General features: G+C 43.5%; 1 gene segment (V, D, J or C); it reads left to right on the top strand.

The window, feature by feature from the left end:
* The first annotated feature begins 1,428 nt into the window (after positions 1 to 1,428).
* LOC137315818 (Ig heavy chain C region-like) lies at positions 1,429 to 21,625 on the top strand. The segment is given in 7 exon segments: positions 1,429 to 1,537; positions 1,827 to 2,145; positions 3,391 to 3,440; positions 12,094 to 12,402; positions 12,518 to 12,835; positions 13,856 to 14,164; positions 21,169 to 21,625. Coding segments are annotated over 7 exon segments (1,743 nt in total).
* Positions 21,626 to 22,048: the final 423 nt, after the last annotated feature.

Raw genomic sequence — 22,048 nt, 5'->3', positions numbered from 1 at the left:
TTTTATTAAATGATTCTTTCTTTACAGGACTCGGGAATACTGAAAGCTGTTCGTTTATAATCAAAGCGAACAACAGCAACGAACACTGAGACGGGGAAATATAGTTACAAACAGATCTGGTCTGACTGTAATTCCAACACTGCATTCACGTTAAATTAAAAACATGAAATATATGTATATATATCTATCTCCAGGGAACGTACCATATATAATATCATATGTTTAATATATACACATAAAAAGTATATATACATCATTGACTGTGTGTAATTAAATTGCACAGCGCGCAGAATCTGTCCTTAATTATTCAGTTCCGGAGATTTCAAATTGGAATCAAAAGTGAGCAGAGGCGCTGTAAATTTTGAAATTAATTTACATGTACAGTTTCTGTGATAGAAATAAAAACACATGTGTGTGTGTGTGTGTGTGTGTGTGTGAGTGAGAGACATGGACAGACAGACAGAGACAGAGAGAGAGAGAGAGAAATAGAGAGAGAGAGAGAGGGAGAGAGATTTGGAAACTAGTTAACTGTTCCCCACGACACGAATTCTACCCAGCGCTGGGAGTCACGTTCACTGGAACCAAAACAGCTGCATCTCTGATTAATCCAACAATGGATCAAAGATCAGACCTTTAACTAGAACATGGGAACTAATAATCTCACTTTCCTTGTAAAAATTTAAAAAACGAACTAACATTAACAAAACAATGTCTACGTTTATTTTTTTTTGTTTCACACTTTTCAATAGTCTTTAATTTTGTAGTATTCAGGACATTTACAATGTGCAATATGGTAATTCTCATTAGAAAGCAAGGCGTTTGAGAATTTAATTCTGAGGGTGACAGTTTTGGAGAAACTGTGAAGACCCCTGCACAGACAGGTGGATTGCTTCACAATTTACAATCGTTCAATATCAGTAATTTTACCCCACTACCGATAGTAAAGTTAGTCTCAGTGGCCCGAATGATGGGGAGAGCTCACATTCAGTAAAGAACTGCATAGAAACGATATCTGATACCTGAAAATAAAGGCAATAGTTTCCCAAAGTTTGTTAAACATCCTATAGAATTGGGACAATAATAATCACTTCCTCTCTCCTTTTGCATTCTATTCACTGACACCAACAGTATAGGGAATAAAAATGTGGGGAGAATCAGACTCCTTGTACTGTCTTTTAAACTAATTTTTTTTTGGATTAACTGTATTATCCAGATCGATAACTAGCCAATACAAAGCAAAAGTAGTTTTGAGAGGTGAGCACAGAAAATGGATTATTGGTGCAAATTTTTTGTTGATCGAAAATCAGATCGTTGAGTTGAGAAAGGAAAAGAGAGGAGGAGCCAAACTACTGCTGAAGGAGGCGGATGATTTCCAGCCCCGGGCTTTAGCTCACGGAGCTCCAGGCAGTTTAAATAGTGGAGCGCTCGGCTTCAGGTCAGCAATCGGGAGGCTGTTCTGGGGAGCAGAGAGTTTGATCAAGAAAGCAAACGATGGCGCTTGGCTTCTACCTCTGTTTACTTCTGTCTTACTTTACCTGTGAGTACTCGTTCCCTTTTCAGCTCTGGGTGGGGGAATTTCCTCTGATTACAATGTGAAGATTATCTTAGCGAAATTGCAAATACGTCAGGAAAGAACCGATTTATCAGTTCTCCAGCATTACAACAAAATTAAATCATCAACAATTCATGTAAGATATTGTATAAAAAGAACGAGAAGAGGGATGATTAACCCAGTTCTCGCTTTTAAATATTCTGTTTTACTTTTATGACCATCTTTAATGTTGCCTGTTTTAATTGACATCCGATCTTTTTTCTCCCACTGTCAGATGTCCAATGCAACATCGTGCTGACTCAATCGGATTCCGTTACCGCAAAGCCCACGGAGACTCAGACACTGTCCTGTTCGGTGACTGGGTTCGATGTCAACAGCTATTACATGGCTTGGGTTAAGCAAGTTCCAGGGAAAGGGCTGGAGTGGTTACTGACCTATCTTAACCCCTCAACTAATTATTACGCACCCGGAGTTCAAGATCGATTCACCCCTTCCAAAGACAGCACGACCTTTTATCTGAAAATGACTAATTTGAAGACCGAAGACACCGCCATGTATTACTGTGCAAGAGACCCACGGGGAGGGAGTCCGGGGCTGGACCTGTACAAAAACAGGAGGAGAAATCCAACCGTTCCAACTATAACCTGACGGTTAGTAATTAAATAAAGTGCAATGTTAATAGTAGTACTTTCAAATAGACGGTATTTCTTACCAAAGCACCTTGTTTAAGGACAGTTAACTGATATAAAATATGAACTGTTGTAATAATGAGGAGAAGGGACTCTGCTGTATGTCCAGCACTTCTATGTGTGAGGAATGGAAATTTGAAGTTAATACTTGTTTCAATATATTCCACCACTGGTCGCTGATGTGCACAGATGTGTTCTCTTTCTGTCACCCTGAGTGAACTTCTCGTCAGGTTGCAGTCCCAATAAAGGTTTTTTGAAAGTGAATTTTGACAGACAGTGCTGAACAGAGAGCGAGTGCAGTATTTGTGCTGGCGTGTGTCATTGTGATACTACAGTGGATCCACAGTGCTTCATATCGACATCTCGTCATACAGTAACACTGAGCGGGATCCTGCTGAAATCTGTGATCACAAAACCATCATGAACAGCAACATTAGTGTCATTCCATATATATCACTGTCAGAAATATCTCCAAGTTTATAAAACCAGATATAAAGGGTACATTGAAGTGACGAATTTAAATTCCATGCAAAGACTGGTTGTGTGTCTTAACAGTAAAACGTGGCTTTTTATAAACATATAACAAGTTATACTGATACAAGCATCACATTAATGCATCCACTGGTGGATCTGTGTCGAGTTTTTTGTAAGCTGTTTGGAATTTAGATCTACATACCAAAGCTATATATTAGCAGCAGTATTTGACACGGTGTGTATCATGGTGTATAACTGGGTGGCACAGCATTAATTGTCAATACAAAAACCCTTTCAACATTCATGTGGTGAAACTGAGGCAGTGCTCCGGTTGGAATATAACTGCGAATGTATTAAAGGAATATTCATGTATTGCTATCTCGCATTGCAGTCCTGGCGAGAATTAGGCAGATCAACTATAACAATTATTCACGAAATTGTTGGCGATTTGGAAAAATGTTCATCAAATAATGTATGACATAGCAAACATCAAAGTAATTTATAAACAATCAAATGTGACCATTTGTTGCTGTATATAATGATTTTTAATATCACATAAATCTATCGTAACATTACTTGCCTCTGGAATGTCAAAACTTAAAATAATGTAGACTGTTTTCTATACCGTATGCAGAGCCCCTTATTGTGTGACCCAGGTGAAGGAATGTAACACAGTGATTACTGGGGCTACTGGGGACAAGGGACCATGGTGACGGTGACTGCAGGTAAGAAACATGCACTAATTTAGTCGCAGTGTTTAATTTGTATGTTTAATCTTATATTTCGTGTTGTTTTAATAGTTAATTATTTCCATAATCCTGTGAAGTTGGTACTGTTTCCTTAGATTTATTGGTGTGTAACTTTTGATTGTGCATCTGAGTTTTATAAATCAAAGCAGCTGTTTTACTCCTGCATTTCTCCTTGATTATTGTGGGATCTTGTTTATCTGCTGGTATGGGTTATTTCAAACTAGAAACCTGATGCTGAACTGTGTTTATTTTTGTTTCTGCAATGTTTAATTTGATAACATCTGGCTAATGCAGTTCTCGGTTATAATGTCGTCCCAAATGCTTTGGGCTCAGTACGAGATCATGTACATCGGGCTCCTTTCAGCATATACTGAAATTCTTTATGAGTGCAGAGTACTCGCTCGGCCGTGTGGAAAACTGCTTTAAAATCCACTCCTGACTCCATCATGTGAAAGACACTGTGAAAATCCGCAGAGTCTGTCTTATTTCAGTGAGCTCAGAAAACTACAGAGATTCTAATTGTTTAGAGACAGAGCATAAAATTATTAGAAGCTCGATGCATCATAGTATCATAGTAGGTGCAGCACAGGAGGAGGCCATTCGGCCCATCGTGCCTCTGCCAGCTCTTTGAAAGAGATATCCAATCAGTCCCATTCCCCTGCTCTTTCCTCATAACTTTGTTTTTTCCCTTCAAGTATTTATCAAATTCCATTTTGAAAGTTACTTTTAAATCTGCTTTCACCGCCCTTTCACTGCATTCCAAATCATTGCAACTCGCTGCGTTATTTAAAAATAATTTCTGTGCCTTTATTTACATAAAACTAATATATTATAATCGATTAGTATAATATTCGATTCGTTCATATTGAATATCTGTCATGAAAATTTTATTAACATTTCCACAATGCGCAAGGTTGCGGGCAGAAGCAGGTTTAAAATGAATATTGGATTGTATTATAATTTAATACAGCATCAACTAATATCAATGTTAACTTACAATATAATCAATTAAACACACACCGCCTTCCACAAATGTCCCATACACAACACCGTCAGGAGAAAATGTCAGAGATGGGAGAATAATCAATCTATTATGTTACAATTAATTTAACAAATCACCGCCTTTCTTATTCAGTTGTGATTGAGCTCCATAAGGTCTCACTGCAGATTTTAATTAGTTGCTGTATCCTGGTTTCGTCTTGATTTTATATATTATGTTTAATTAATGAACAATGTGGAGCCTGTGGCTGGATAGATTTCAATTTAAAATACCTTTGGGTTTATTAAGTACTTACTCTTCAATGGAGGCAATTTTATCGTCAGAAAACTGTTCAAAAATGTTGGCTCTTTGTATATTATCTCTTTTAGGGAGTGAGACAGGCTTCACTAATGAAGTTTCGAAAATCATAAGCAGAAAGAGATAAACTGGTATAGAAGCCAAACAGAATTTTTAAAATGAATGGGGGTAATTTTGACTTTGGGAGACAGTGCGAAACGGGTGCTGGGGAGTCGACAGCCCGTTTAACATCTCTGCCGACTTTTATTTCCAATGACGTGAATCACCAGTTTTACACTGTCCCACCAAGTTAAAATTACCACCAATATATTTCAATCAAAGAACTTTCAGACTTCACAAGGTTGGAAATAGACAAGAAATAAACTCGGCAGAGTGGAGGAAATTATAAGGTTGGAGGCAGCGATGCAGATATTGCTGGAAATCAAGCAGAAATGTTCAAAATGATCTTCGTTTAATTAAATTACATTCGTTAATTAAATTTTAAAAACTACAGACCTGGTAAGGCTGGAAGGAAACTAGAAACAATTTTAAACTTCAAACAGATTTGTTTAACTAAAATGACGTTAATATCAACATTAATTTATTATCAGCACTCTGGAGGTAAAATTCAACTTGTGCGGGGCGTAAAACGGGCGGTAGCGGATGGGCTCTCCGAATTACACAACGCCTGGTTTTCCCTGTATTGCGCTCCCGCCGTAGTTAGAAGTTCGAACCAAAGGCTCGTTTCTCCATTTGCTCCGTTATATTCAGGGTCTCTGATAATTAAACGAAGCGCCGTTCTATTTTACACGGATCCTTGTGTCGTTTCAGTTAAACTTGAATTGTTCTGAATTCCACATTTCGAAGTTAAAGTGTGAAGATGTCGGTGTAGATTCCCGCCCGGGCGTTAAACAATCCCTGCTCTGTGCACAGAGAGGAAAGTTGAGTGGAGAGGATTGCAGACCTGCGACAAAACTCTCCCGATTTTACTTCCATTAGTTTAAATAGGAGGAAGATCAGGTGGATTCTGTGAGGGACGTCTAGTTTTCCCGATCAGATTTCCCTGCACCCCTCACCCCACCCCAGATTGTTGTTCAGCGCGACGCTGAGATTAACCTTAATTTCCAGCCAGCGAAGACAAAAAACTACCTTTAGTGTTTTATTGAACAGTTTCCATGCAGACGAGGCTATGGCACAGATCATTTCAGAAACGGAAGAGCGCTACTTTAGCAAATAGACGTTACACGGTTCATCTGTGTTGGTGATTTGAGACCCGAGCCAGGCGGTAAACAAATAATACAGAGACCCCGGACTCAGATGTGTTGAGGGCGGCGGGAGAATAGGACAGGGAACAGTTCTGGTCCAAAGGTCCTACCCGCATTTGCAAGGCGTGTCTCGGCTGACATTATTAATAGTTATTATTATTGCTGTCAATAATAATATTATTACTACCACATTATTATTGTTGTTGATATTATTATTATTATTATTTATGTATCTTGAAGTGACGGGACATTAGGAGTAAACAGAAATTACCCCGAAACTTGGCCCAATATTTGATTACAGCAAGAAAGCAAATGGGAGAAGTTGTTCGGTGCATCATGAGAGAGAAAGGGTTCACATTAAGAGGTGACATTATTTCTCTATACACCGTTCTTTAGACCATGAGAGAGAAAGGGTTCACATTAAGAGGTGACATTATTTCTCTATACACCGTTCTTCAGACCATGAGAGAGAAAGCGTTCACATTAAGAGGTGACATTATTTCTCGAAAGACCGTTCTTTGGACGATGAGAGAGAAATGCAAAGTCAACGACAGCCAATCGGCAACTCGTTTTCCCCCTGCCCGAGTTTCTTTTCCATTTAAGGCAGTGCAAAACGGGTCACCGATTGGCTGTCACCCGTTTGGCACCACAGACGATGATGAATTGATACCCTTTGGGCGGTAGCTCACAACTGGCGGTATTGCATCAGCCTCCCATTATACTTCAATGGGAGTGAATATCAGGCAGGGCGACAAACATGCGGCCGATTCGATACCGCCCCCTTGGCCCCACTGCCCAAGTTGAATTTCTGCCCCGATATCACAACCACACTGAACAAATTCCTCTTCAATTAAATAGAGAAGAAAGTTGGGTGGATTGCAAAATGGGCTGCAATTCGTTATCGTCGATTTTGCGCTACTGCCAAAGATGGATTTAAATATCCCACTTCTCATCCTGTCCATGAGAACCACCTCCTGCTCCCTCGACCCTATTCCCACCAAACTTATGACCACCAAATTTCCTTCCTGGCCACAATGTTAGCCGATATTGTTAACGATACATGTTAGCTGATATTATTAACGGTTCCATCTCCTCAGGAACTGACCCCCTCCCCATCAAATCTGCCCTCATCACCCTCGTACTAAAACAACCCACACTTGACCCTTCTGCCCTTGAATACTACCGCCCCATCTCCAACCTCCCTTTCCACTCCAAAGTCCTTGAACTTGTTCTCGCCTCCCATAAGAGACTATAAGAGATAGGAGCAGGAGTAGGCCATTCGGCCCCTCGAGCCTGCTCTGCCATTTAATGAGATCATGGCTGATCTGATTTTTCCCTCAACTCCACTTTCCCGCCCTTTCCCGATATCCTTTGACTCCCTTGCTGATCAAGAAATTGTCTAACTCAACCTTGAATGTATTCAATGACTCAGCCTCCACAGCTTTTTGGGGTAAAGAATTTGAAAGATTCACAACCCTCTGGGAGAAGAAATTCGTCCTCATTTCTGTCTTAAACGGGCGACCCCTTATTCTGAGACTATGCCCCTTAGTTTTAGATTCCCCCATGAGGGGTAACATCCTCTCAGCATCTATCCTATCGAATCCCCTCAGAATCTTGCATGTTTCAATAAGATCTCCTCTCATTCTTCGAAACTCCAATGAGTACAGACCCAACCTGTTCAATCTTTCCTCGTAAGACAAACCTTCCATACCCGGAATCAACCGAGTGAACCTTCTCTGAACTGCCTGCTATGCAAGTATGCCCGTCCTTCAATAAGGACACCAGAACTGTACGCAGTACTCCAGGTATGGTCTCACCAGCACCCTGTACAGTTGTAGCATGACTTCCCTGCTTTTATATTCTAACCCCTAGAAATAAAGGCCAATATTCCGTTTGCCTTCCGGATTACCTGCTGCACCTGTATGTTGACTTTTTGTGTTTCATGTACGAGGACACCCAGATCCCTCTCTCCCGCAGCATTTTGTAGTATTTCTCCATTCAAATAATATTTTGCTTTTTTATTTTTCCTCCCAAAGTGGATGACTTCACATTTTCCCACCTGAAATTGCATCTGCCAAAATTTTGTCCATTCGCTTCACCTGTCAATATCCCTTTGCTTTTCCATCTATCTTTGTATCATCAGCAAGTTTGGCTGCAAGACACTCTGTTCCTTCATCCAAGTCATTGATATATTTTGTAAATAGGTGAGGCCCCAGCACTGAGCCCTGCGGCAACCCAATAGTTCCAGACTGGCATTTTGAAAATGACCCTTTTATTCTGTCTCTTTGTCTTCTGATGGTTAGCCAATCCTCTATCCATGCCATTATCTAACCCCCAACACCATGAGCTCTTATCTTATGCAATAATCTTTTATGTGGCACCTTATCGAATGCCTTTTGGAAATCCAAATATACTGCATCCATTGGTTCCCCTTTATCCACCCTGCCGGTTACTTCCTCAAAGAACTCTAATAAATTTATCAGACAGGATTTCCCCTTCATGAAACGATGTTGACTCTCCTTGATTGTATTATGAGCTTCCAAATGTCCTGATACTACTTCCTTAATAATGGATTCTAGCATTTTCCCAATTACAGATGTTAGGCTAACTGGTCTCTCGTTACCTGCTCTCTGTCTCACTCCCTTCTTCGATAAGGGTGTTACGTTTGCGGTTTTCCAATCCGCTGGGAACTTTCCAGAATCTAATGAATTCTGGAAGATTACAACCAATGCATCCACTATCTCTGTAGCCACTTGCTTTAAGAACCTTGCATGCAAGCCATCAGGTCCAGGGGACTTGTCAGCCTTTAGACCCATTAGTTTACCAAGTACTTTTTCTCTAGTGATGATTGCTTTTAGTTCCTCCCTCCCCTTTGCCCCTTGATTTTCTACTGTTGTTGGTACATTATTAGTGTCTTCCACCGTGAAGACAGATACAAAATATCTGTTCAATTCCTCTGCCATTTCCTCGTTTTCCATTATTATTTCCCCAGTCTCATCCTCGAAGGGACTAATGTTTACTTTAGCTACCCTTTTCCTTTTAAAATACTTGTAGAAGCTTTTACTGTCAGTTTTTATATTTCTTGCCAGTTGATTCTCATAATTTATGTTCTCCCTCTTTATTGTTCTTTTACTCATCCTTTGCTGGTTTTTAAAGTTTTCCCAATCTTCGGGCTTACTAGTAATCTTTGCCATGTTGTGTGCTTTTTCTTTTAACCTGATACCATCCTTTACTTCCTCACTTAGCTATGGTTGGTTCACCCTTTTTGTGGAGTCTTTCATCCTCACAGGGATATAGTTTTGTTGCGAGTCTTAAAATTTCTTTTTAAATGTTTGCCACAGCTTATCCACCATCAGAACATCTAATCTGTTTACCCAGTCCACTTTAGCCAATTCCGCCCTCATTCCTTTATAGTTGCCCTTATTTAAGTTCAATACAATATTTTCAGACCCACGATCCTCGCTCTCAAACTGGATGTGAAATTCTGTCATGTTATGATCACTGCTTCCCAAGGGTTCCTTTACTTTGAGATCATTAATTAATCCTGTTTCGTTACCTATTAACAGATCCAAAATGGCCTGTTCCCTGGTTGGTTCCCCAACGTATTGGTCCAAGAAACTGTCCCTAATACACTCTATGAACTCCTCCTCAGGGCGATTTTTGCCAATTTGATTTGTCCAATCTTTGTGAAAGTTAAAATCGCCCATGATTATTGCATTAACTTTTTTACAAGCCCTCCCTTATTTCCTGATTAATATCAAATCCCTGTCCCCATGTTTCCCACAACTCCATTATGAAACCCTCCAATCAGATTTCTGCCCTGAAATGGCGGTTAGCATAGCTACAAATGACATGCTATGTGACTGTGGCCGTGGTAAGCTATCCCTCCTCATCCTTCTCGATCTGCCTGCCGCCTTTGATACGATTGACAACATCATCCTCTTCCAAAGCCTCTTCTCCGTCGTCCAGCTGGGCGGGACTGCGCTCGCCTCGTTCCATTCTGAGCTACCCATTGGTAGCCAGAGAATCACCTGCAATGGCTTCTCTTCCCGCACCCGCACCGTTAATTCTGGAGTCCCCCAAGGATCTATCTTTGGCCCCCTCCTATTTCTAATCTATATGCTGCCTCTCAGCGACATCAAACGAAAACACGACGTCAGATCCCACATGTACGGTGACGACACCCAGCTCGACCTCACCACCACCTCCCTCAACCCCTCCACTGTCTCTGATTTATCACACTGCTTGTCCGACATCCAGTGCTGGATGACCAAAAAATTCCTCCAACTAAATATTGGGAGGACACAAGTCGTTGTCTTTGGTCCCCGCCACTAACTACTTTCCCGAGGCCACCGACTCCATCCCTCTCCCTGGCCACTCTCTGAGGCTGAACCAGACCGTTCACAAACTCGGCGACCTATTTGACCCTGAATTGAGCTTCCGACCACAAATCCTCTCCATCATCAAGACCGCCTACTTCCGCCTCTGTAACATCACCCGTCTCCACTGCCTCAGCTCATCTGCTGCTGAAACCCTCATCCATGCCTTTATTGCCTCTAGACTTGACTATTCCAATGTTCTCCTGGCTGGCCTCCCATCTTCCGCCCTCCATAAGCTTGGGCTGATCCAAAACTCTGCTGCCCCCGTATCCTAACTCGCACCAAATTCCGTTCACCCATCACCCCTTTGATCGCTGACGTCCATTGGCTGTCGGTCCGGGAACGCCTCGATTTTAAATTTCTCATCCTTGTTTTCAAATCCCTCCATGGCCTCACTCATCCCGATCTCTGAAACCTCCTCCAGCCTTACAACCCTCCGAGGTCTCTGTTCTCCTCCAATTCCGGCGTCTTGCATATCCCCGATTTTAATCGCTCCACCATTGGTGGCCGTGCCTTTAGCTGTCTTGGCCCGAAACTCTGTAATCCCCTCCCGAAACCTCTCTGCCTCTTTACCTCTCCCTCCCCTTTAAGAAGCTCCTTAAAACCTACCTCTTTGACCAAGCTTTTGTTCACCTGTCATAATATCTCCTTATGGCCCTCAGTATCAAATTTTGTTTGATAATCGCTCCTATGAAGCGCCTTGGGACGTTTTACAACGTTAAAGGCGCGATAGAAATGCAAGATGTTGTTGGTGTACAATCGCATTTTTAAGAATCATATATTCGCACTTTAGGTCTGTTTGCTTTTCCGAACACTTAGTTTCAGATCCCTGAGTATACAGTCCCACATTCTGCACACTTACTAAATTATATCTGCCACTTGCCCGCCCATTCTCCTATCCTGCCTCTGTCTTCATGACGATTTTTACATTCCTCCTCGCTGCTTGCCAAATCATGTACTTTTTTGTCGTTAGCAACTTTCGAGATTTTATTCCCTGTTGCCAAGTATAAACCATCGAATGTAGGTAAACAGAAGTGCCCCGAATACTGACTCCAGGAGGACTTCACTTTCCAGCCGTTCTCCAATCTGAAGGACACGTTAACCGTTTCTCTGTGTTTCCTGTCCACCAACCAACTTTCCATCCCTGCTGCTAACAGTTCCTCTAAACGTATACGCCTGATTTTTTATCTAGCCCCCTCTTGGCCTCGATGGATATTCAGACTTATATGCCGAGAAATTCGTCAGAGCTGCTCCCGCTCCGCCTGCGAGGCTTCGTGGGAAGTGGAGTGGAAACTCCGTTTACAGGGAGTAGCCTGGGGGAATTTCCAGACCAGTGATATTAATATTTTTGCCTGAACTTTATTTGAGAACAGGGAGGGGAGAGAATATGTGCTCGTTATTGGAGTGGCGACAAGGAGTTGGGCGAAGTCAATGATACAATTTCCTTATACTGAGTCTGGGTGGATGGAGCTTGATGGGCCGAATGGACTTTCCTGTCTTCGGACTTTCGGATGCACCAGACTGGGGTTCGGTGAGCCCATTTCAAGTCAGGCCTCACAATCAGCAGAGGCTCACTTTTCATTGTTGTTTGTGATCCTCAAATGATGCAATTGGTGCAGATTCTGGCGGATATTCAAAACATGCGGGCGTTTCATGTAAATGTGATCGCGGAGTTTCACTTTTGTGTTCAATTTGTTCCTCTTTCACAGCTGAACCGTCTGCTCCGACACTCTTCGCCCTGCTATCGTCCTGTGGAGAACCCAATACTGAAGGTTTGGTGACGGTCGGGTGCTTGGCGATGAACTATTCCCCCGAAAAAGCCATCCTTTCCTGGACCAAAAATGACCAACGCATCACTAGTGGATTCATGACCTACCCGTCAGTGTTCAACAAGAAGGGAACCTACACCCTGAGCAGCCAGTTAACGATCCCCGAGTCAGAGATGGAGAGCAGCAAAGTCTACTGCGTGGTTCGGCACAGCGGATCTGCCTGGGAGACAGTGACGCTGTCCATTCCAGGTTAGTGTGAGCTCGATGGCGACCAACATGTGAAAAGATAACAGAATTTTCCAATACAGAATTATTTAATTTTTAAATGGTGAAATCACCTTTTTTCCTTGAATTCCCACAATAGGATTGCCTGCGGTCCCTCCAACTGTTATCCTGACGCAAAGTTCACCTCAGGAAATCTTATCCAGCAAACATGTAACGGCCGTGTGTTTAATATCCGAATTCCGACCAAAACCCATCGACGTGCAGTGGCTGAAGGGCGGATTGCCCGTGAAGTCCGGGTTCGTCACCTCTCCTCCCTGTGAAGAGAACGGCAACTTCAGCGTCAGTAGTCGGCTGGAAATCACCTCCAGGGAATGGTTCAACGGTGCGGTATACACCTGCTCCGTCACTCACAAAGCGAGCAAGAGCATCCAGAGCAAAAATATCACCAGTTCTCCTGGTAAGAGGCAAACCGGGAGCTGAGGCCAGATGCATCTAAGTGCCAAATTCTACCGAAATTTACAGTCAGTGTTCCGTGGGGTGGGGGTGAGGGTGTGTGTGGGGGGACTGATAACTTCTTTCACCAATTATTAGGAACATATCATTGATGTTATTGATCGTCTCTGAGTGAGAAGGTCGTGGGTTCAATCCCACTCCTGAGACTTGAGCACAAAATCGAGGCTGACACTCCCAGTCAGGACTGATGGAGCGCTGCACTATGGGAGGGGCCATCTTGTTGAGACGTTAAACCGAGGCCCCGATCTGCCCTCTCAGGTGGATCTTAAAGATCACACAGCAATATTTAGAAGACAAGCAATGGAGTTTTCCCCTGTGTCCTGGCCAATATTTATCCCTCAACCAACATCACTAAAAGAGATTACCCGGTCATTATCACATTGCTGTTGGTGGGAGCTTGCTGTGAGCAAATTGATAGCTGAGTTTCCAACATTTCAACAGTGACCACACGTCAAAAGTAGTTTTTTGTCTGTAAAGCGCTCTGGGACGTCCTGAGGTGATGAAAAGCGCTGGATAAATGCAAGTTCTTTCTTTCTTTATCGAGTATCTGGTTACTTGCTTCCTTCTCCTGGACGGCCTGACTCTCTCTGCCTCTGTTACAGTTCAGTGGGCACTGCAGACGTTCCAGAGCCCCGCCCCAGAAGGGATTCCTCTGCGGCCATGTCATCGGATCAGTCTGCGATCCTGGTCCTAGTTTAGTTCTCAGTGAGCCGACATCCGGCGGTGCGCAAGTAGAGCATCAGAGCTGTGCTTCAACACAACTGTTCCAGGGAATGGGGGAATCACTAATGTTCACATTCCTGATTAGTGGCCCGGAAAATCAGGCGCACTGTATAATGAAAGGCTGAGTCCATATCGCCCAAAGTAAAAATGACTTCCCTTGTCTTTAATCAAATAAAGGCTGAACGTTCGCATCACAATTCTCCAGAGAATAGATCGGTTCACATTTATTTTCCTCTCACAGATTGTCCTCCACCCGGTGAACCAGAAGTCACTATTCTGCCACCATCACAAGAACAGGTTTTACTGGAGGCGACGGTGACTTTGACCTGTGTCGTGTCTGATGCTCCGAATGGGGTCAACGTGTCCTGGACCAGAGAACAGCAGCCTTTAAAATCAGAGATTGCCGTCCAACCTGGCGAGGGCTCCGACAGCCTGATCAGCAAAGTAGACATCTCGACACAAGCGTGGCTGAGTGGGGATACGTTCTATTGCGTGGTGAGCCATCAGGATCTTCCAACTCCTAAAAGAGCGTCCATACACAAGGAACGAGGTGAGCAGTGAGGTTGCAGCAACAAGTGCCACATTGTGAATCTTCTCAGTGCGTGTACATGACTTCTATTCATTAAATATATGCATAGTCTATCCCCATGACATAGTTTAGTCCATCCACCACCTTAAACATCCATTCCCTCCACCACCGGCGCACTGTGGTTGCAGTGTGTACCATCTACAGGATACACTGCAGCAACTCGTGCAGGCTTCTTTGGCAGCACCTCCCAAATCCGCGGCCCCTACCAACAGGTGCATGGGAACACCATCACCTCCAAGTTCTCCTTAAAATCACAACTCATCCCGATTTGGGCATATATCGCTATTCCTTCATTTTCCCATTCAAATTTCTGGAACTCCCTCCTAACAGCACTGTGGGAGTACCTTCACTTTACGGACTGTAGCGGGCCAAGCAGAAAGCTCACCATCACTTTCTCAAGGACAACTATGGATGGGCAATAAAAGCCGACCTCACGAGAGGCGCCCACATCCCGGGAATGAATAAACAATAAAGTTGGTAATTGGACAAAATGGAAAGGAAACTCTTTTATTCCAAACGAAACGCTTTTCTCAATCACTCGATCCCCTCTGCAGAGCCTGGATTGGAGGAAACTCTTTTACCCCCACCACGGCAAGTAGCGAAATTGAATTCAATAATCCTGTAAATTCGCTGGCTGACACCGGAGAAACTGAGGGAGTCCAGAACAAGGGGCCATAACCTAAATATTAGAGCTAGGTCGTTCAGGGGTGATGCGAGGGAACATTTCTTCACACAAACGGCAGTGGGAATCTGGAACTCTCTCTCCCAAAAAGCTGGTGAGGCTGGAGGTCAATTGGAAATTTAAAAAATGAGATTAATAGTTTGTTGCTGGATTACGTGCAATCCGGAGCAAATCCACTGCACCACGGGAGACTCGGCTGAACAGCGAGCGAAAGACATGCAGTTGTTATAGGGGGTTCAATAGTCTTACTGAAATTGTACAGGGCTTTGTTGAGACCTCACCTGGAGTATTGCGTGCAGTTTCGGTCTCCTTATCTGAGGAAGGATACACTTGCCTTAGATGCAGTGCAAAGAAGGTTCACTAGATTGATTCCTGGGATGAGAGGGTTGTCCGATGAGGAGAGATTGAGTATAATGGCCCTGTACTCTCTGGAGTTTAGAAGAATGAGAGCTGATCTCATTGAAACATACAAGATTCTGAGGGGGCTTGACAGGGTAGATGCTGAGAGGTTGTTTCCTCTGGCTGGAACTAAGTGGCATAGTCTCAGGATAAGGGGTCGACCATTTAAGACTGAGGTGAGGAGGAATTTCTTCACTCAGAGGGTTGTGAATCTGTGGAATTCTCTACCCCAGAGGAATGTGGATGTTGAGTCGTTGAATATATTCAAGGGTGAGATAGACAGATTTTTGGACTCTGGGGGAATTATTGTTAAAAACAAAATTGTGCTTCCGAAATCATTTGGGCGAAAGGCTGACAAATCCCCAGGGCCTGATAATCTACATCCCAGAGTACTAAAGGAAGTGGCCCTGGAAATAGTGGATGCATTGGTGATCATCTTCCAAAATTCTATGGACTCTGGAACAGTTCCTACAGCTGGAGGGTGGCAAATGTAACCCCACTATTTCAAACAGGAGGGAGAGAAAAAACAGGTAATTACAGACCAGTCAGCCCAACATCAATAGTGGGGAAAATGCTATCGTCTTTATGAAAGATGTGATAACAGAACACTTGGAAGTCATTAACGGGATTGGACAAAGTCAGCATGGGTTTATGAAAGGGAAATCATGCTTAACAAATCTACTGGAGTTTTTTGAGGATGTAACTAGCAGAATAGATAAGGGAGAACCAGTAGATGTGGTGTATTTGGAATTTCAGAAGGCTTTTGATAGGGTCCCACACAAGAGGTTAGTGTGCAAAATTAAAGCACATGGGATTGGGGGGAATATACTGGCATGGATTGAGAATTGTTTGACAGACAGGAAACAGAGAGGAGGAATTAAGGTGTCTTTTTCCGGGTGCCAGGCAGTGACTAGTGAGGTATCGCAGGGAACAGTGCCTGGGCCCCAGCTATTCACAATATATATCAATGATTTGGATGAGGGAACTAAATGTAACATTTCCAAGTTTGCAGACGATACAAAGCTGGGGTGGAATGAGAGCTGTAAGGAGGATGCAAAGAGTGATTTAGACAAGTTGGGTGAGTGGGCAAGAACATGGCGGATGCAGTATAACGTGGAGAAATGTGAGGTTATCCACTTTGGTTGTAAAAACAGAAAGGCAGATTATTATCTGAATGGTGACAGTTTGGGAAAAGGGGAGGTGCAACGAGACCTGGGAGTCCTTGTACACCAGTCGCTGAAAGCAACAAGCAGTTAGGAAGGCGAATGGTATGTTGGCCTTCATTGCAAGAGGATTTGAGTACTGGAGCAGGGATGTCTTACTGCAGTTATACAGAGCCTTGCTGAGACCAAATCTGGAGCACTGTCTGAAGTTTTGGTCTCCTTATTTGAGGAAGGATGTCATTGCCATGGAGGGAGTGCAACGAAGGCTTACCAGACTGATTACTGGGATGGCAGGACTGACGTATGAGGAGGGATTGGGACGACTAGACCTATATTCACGAGAGTTTAGAAGAGTGAGAGGTGATCTCATCGAAACATATAAAATTCTAACAGGACTAGACAGGCTAGATGCAGGGAGGATGTTCCCGCTGGCTGGGGAGTCCAGAACCAGGTGTCCCAGTATCAGGATACGGGATATGCCATTTAGAACCGAGATGAGGAGAAATTTCTTCACTCAGAGGGTGGTGAACCTGTGGAATTCTCTACCACAGAAGGCAGTGGAGGCCAAGTCATTAGATGTATTCAAGAAGGAGATAGATATATTTGTTAATGTTAAAGGGATCAAGTGATATGGGGGAAAAGCGGGAACAGGAATAGCCGAATAAGACAGGCTAACGCCTGGAGAAATGTAGCAGCAGGTGAGTTTCCGATACCTGGGACATTCGGAGCAGTTGCGGGGCAGGAGGGATCTGTTCAAGATGGACGGGTTGCACCTCAACAGAGCTGGGAAGTTAACTACTGCTATGGGGGAGGGTTTAAACAAATTTGGCAATAGGGTGGGCACCAGGATGAAACATTATAGAGAAGAAGCAAGGTGCACAGAGGACTGGGAGGGAGAAATAGCACTTGAGCAAAGAGTACTTCAGAAATAGAAGGGATCATACAGGGGGAAATTTAGGCAGTCTAAGATGAGCTTGGAGTACATGTGTGTAAATGCACGTAGCGTGGTAAATAAGGTTGGTGAGCTGCAGGCTCAAGTCGCCACATGGGACTCTGATACAGAGGCAATAGCAGAGACATGGTTCAAAGATTGGGGGGAATGGGTACTTATTATTCCTGTCCACACGGTATTCAGGAAAGATAGTGAAGGATGAAAGGAGGAGTGGCAGTATTGATCAATTAAACTATTATAGCACTGGAAAGTGATGATGAAGGTGAGGGGGGGGGGGTCAAAGACAAAATCCATTTGGTTAAACTTAAAGAACAATGGAGGAGCTATTACACTACTGGGTGTGTACGATAGGCCACCAGATAATGGGAAAGAGATACAGGAACAAATTTGCAGGCAAATTACGGAAAGATGCAAGAACGATAGATTAGTGATAATGGGGGGACTTCCATTATCCCAATATAGGTTGGGACAGTAACAATGTATCGGGCAAAGAGGGGAAGGAATTCCTGAAATGTGTACAAGAGAACTTTGTTGAACAATGTGTTTCCAGCCCAGCGGGGAAGGAAGCAATGCTGGATCTAGTTCTTGGAATGAAGTGGGGCAAGTGAAGCATGATTCAGTGGGGGAGCATTTGGGGAACAGTGATCATAATATCATTAGGTTTAGAATAGTCGTGGAAAAGGACAAGGAACAATCTAACGTGAAAATATTTAACTGGAGGAGGGCTAATTTCAGTGAGTTACAAAGGGATCTTAGTCCTGGTGGATAGGAATCAAAGATTGGTTTGCAAAGTAGTAATTGAACAATGGGAGGCCTTCATTAAGGAAATGGTTCACATCCAGTCCCACGAGGGGGAAAGGAAGGGCATCCAAAACTCGAGCTCATTTGATGACTAAAGTTATAGAGATTACAATGAAACAGAAAAAGGAGGCTTATGACAAATGTAAGGCACATAATACAGTTTAGGACTAAGTTGAATACAGAAAGTACAGCGGAGATTTAAAAAGGAAATAAGAGCGGCAAAGAGAATATGAGAATAGATTAGCGGCCAGCACAAAAGGGAAACCAAAAGTCGTTTATAAAGATGTAAATTGTAAAAGGGCAGTGAAAGGAAGGGTGGGACCGATTAGGGACAAAAAAAAAGAGATCTTCTTGTGGAGGAAAAGGGCAGGGCTGAGGTACTAAATAAATGCACCGCATTGGTCTTCACTAGAGAAAAGGATGCTGCCACTGTAACAGTAAAAGGGGGTCAGTAGCGATATGGGATAGGATAAAAATAGATAGACGAGGTACTTAAAAGATTGGCAGTACTCAAAGTAGAAAAGTCACCCGGTCCAGATGGGATGCAGCCTCGGTTACTGAGGGAAGTAAGGGTGGAAATTACGGAGGCTGTCACCACAACCTTCCAAACCTCCTCAGATATGGGGATGGTGCCGGAAGACTGGAGGATTGCAAATGTTACACCCCTGTTCAAAAAGGTAAACCCGGCAGTTACAGACCAGTCAGCCTCATGTCGGTGGTGGGGAAACTTTCAGAGAGAATAATCCGGGACAAAATTAATTGGCACTTGGAAAATTGTGGGCTAGTAAATGAAAGTCAGCAGGGATTTGTTCAAGGAAAATCGTGTTTGATAACTTGATTGAGCTCTTTGATGAAGTAACGGGAAGGGTTAATGAGGGTAATGTGGTTGATGTTGTGACTTTCAAAAGGCATTTGATAAAGTACCACATAATAGACTTGTAAGCGAAATTAAAGCCCCCGGGATGAAAGGGACAGCGGCAGCGTGGATACAAAATTGGCTAATCATAGAATGGTTCCAGCTCAGATGGAAGCCATTCGGCCCATCGTGCCCTTGCTAGCTCTTTATAAGAGCAATCCAGTTCGTCCCATTTCCCCACGCTTGCCCAGTAGCAAAGTATTTGTCCAATTCCTTTTTAAAAGCCACGATTAAATCTGCTTCCACCACCCTTGCACTCCGGTCCCAAAACTGGTCCCACTGCCCCAAGACTCTGAAGCCATCCATCCTGCGTCATGTCTGCAGCCACGCATAAACCTGCCTTATCTTCCTATTTCTGTACACACGAGCGGGTGGCACTGGGAGTAATCCAGAGATTACTACCTTTGCGGTCCTGCTTTTCAACTTCCTCCCTGGCTCCTGAAACACTGACCGCAGGGACTCATCCCCTTTTCTTTCCTATGTCGCTAAGGGACAGAAAGCAAAGAGTATTGTTGAACGGTAGTTTTTCAGACTGGAGGGAAGTATAGAGTGGTGTTCTCCAGGAATCAGCATAAGGACCTCTGCTCTTTTTGATATACATTAATGACATGGACTTGGGTATACTGGGTACAATTACAAAGTTTGCTGATGACACGAAACTCGAAAATGTAAATAATGTGAAGGATAGTAACTAACTTTAGGAGGACATAGACAGACTGGTGAAATGGGCAGAGACATGGCAGATGTAATTTAACGCAGAGAAGTATGAAGTGATGCATTCTTTGGGAGGGAGAATGAAGAGACACAATATAAACTAAATGGTAGAATTTTAAACGGAGTGCAGGAACAGAGAGACCTGGCAGTGTACGTACAGAAATCTTTGAAGGTGGCAGGAGAAGTTGAGAATGCTGTTCATAAACCATATGTGATCCTGGGCTTTTGTAATAGAGGCACAGAGCACAGAAGCAAATAAGTTACGCTAAATCTTTATAAATCATTGGTTAGGTTTCAGCTGGAGTATTGTGTTCAATTCTTGGCACCACACTTTAGAAAGGATGTCAAGGCCTTAGAGAGGGTGCAGACGAGATTTACTAGAATGGCACCAGGGATGAGAGACTTCAGTTATTTGTGACTGGAGAAGCCGGGATTGTTCTCCTTGGAACAGAGAATGTTAAGGGGAGATGTTATGGAGGTGTTCAAAATCATGAAGGGTTTTGATCAGGTAAATAAGGAGAAACTGTTTCCAGTGGCAGAAGATTTGGTTACCAGAGGACACAGATTTGAAGTGGTTGGCAAAAGAGCCAGAGGCGACATGAGGAAACATTTTTTACGCAGCGAGATGTAATGATCTGAATGTTCTGCCTGAAAGGGTGGTGGAAGCAGATTCAATAGTAACTTTCAAAACGGAATTGGTTAAATACTTGAAGGGAAAAAAATGGACAGCTATCGGGAAAGAGCAGGGTAATGGGAATAATTGGATAGCACTTTCAAAGAGCCGGAATAGGTACGTTGGGCCGAATGGCCTCCTTCTGTGCTGTACCATATTATGATACTGTGATAAAGGGTATTGAGAGATATGGAACCAAGCGGGTAAATGCAGTTGAGGCACAGATCAGCCACGTTATAATTGAATGGCGGAACAGACTCGAGGGCCTGAATGGCCTCCTTCTGTTCCTATGTTCCTGAACTGACCGTTAAAAATCCGAACTCTTTTTCCATTGTCCTTTTCCTGTCCATATCCGAAGGGAGGCTATCACCCCTATGCGATCTTCGCCACATGTGGCTTTGCTCCGGGACGATGGAGTTGTCCTCTCAAATTATCTACAAGCCACTCAGTTACATTTCTCAAACGGTGGCCTTCTCAAGGCACGTAGAGGAGAGGAGAGATGTCACCTTAAGTGACTCGTGCACAAAGCAACAAACAGAGTTTTTAAAATTAGGCAAGGGAACGATATCTCCGAGTGCAAAGTGAATCTTCACAACCTAAAGCTGCGCTTTATTCCCTCCATGATCGCCTCTCACTTATTAATATCCAAACATTTTTTTCTGCAGATCCAAATCCACAGGAACCGTCTGTGTTTGTCCTCCTCCCGTTAGCAGAAGAAATCTCCGCTCAGCGGTCTATGACCCTCACCTGCTTAGTGAGAGGTTTCTCTCCCAGAGAGATCTTTGTCAAGTGGACCGTTAATAACAAGACGCTGAATTCCAGCGGCTACAAGAACACTGAGGTGATGGCGGAGAACGACAGTAGCTCCTTCTTCATGTACAGCATGTTATCCATTAAGACGGAGGATTGGACCAGCGGTGCTTCTTACTCCTGTGTGGTCGGACATGAAGCCATTCCCTTGAAGATAATGAGCAGAACGGTTAATAAATCGAGCGGTAAACCGAGTTTTGTGAACATTTCCCTTGTACTGATGGACACCGTGAATTCTTGTCAATGAGATTATCACATTTCCATTCCTTAATTAAAAGCAAATAAAGACCCTTTTTCTGTTAACGAGTCAAATGTATGGGAATTGAATTATTTTTGTTAGTCGGGAGCAGGATATGTTCCCTTTGGAGACCCAATGCACCAACATTCCGTTGGAACGCAAGAACAGGCGGAGGCCATTCAGCCCTTCGAGCCTGTTCCGCCATTCATTGAGATCATGGCTGATCTGTATCCTAACTCCATCCACCCGCCTTGGCTCCAGATCCCTTAATACCCTTGGTCAGCAAAAATAAATCAGCTTTAAAATTATTAATTGAGCATCTACTGCTTTTTGTGGGAGAGAGTTCCACACTTCTCCCACCCGGTGTGTGAAGAAATGTTTCCTAACGTCTCTCCTGAATTGCCTGGCTCTGATTTTAAGGTTATGTCCCCTTGTCCTGGACTCCCCCGCCAGCGGGAAAAGTTTCTCTCTATCTACCCTATCAATTCCTTTCAAAA

The sequence above is a fragment of the Heptranchias perlo genome, unplaced genomic scaffold, assembly GCF_035084215.1.
Source record: "Heptranchias perlo isolate sHepPer1 unplaced genomic scaffold, sHepPer1.hap1 HAP1_SCAFFOLD_56, whole genome shotgun sequence".
NCBI classification, from domain to species: Eukaryota; Metazoa; Chordata; class Chondrichthyes; order Hexanchiformes; family Hexanchidae; genus Heptranchias; species Heptranchias perlo.
Note: the sequence above shows the minus strand (reverse complement) of the source record. Positions and strands in the feature narration are given on the sequence as shown.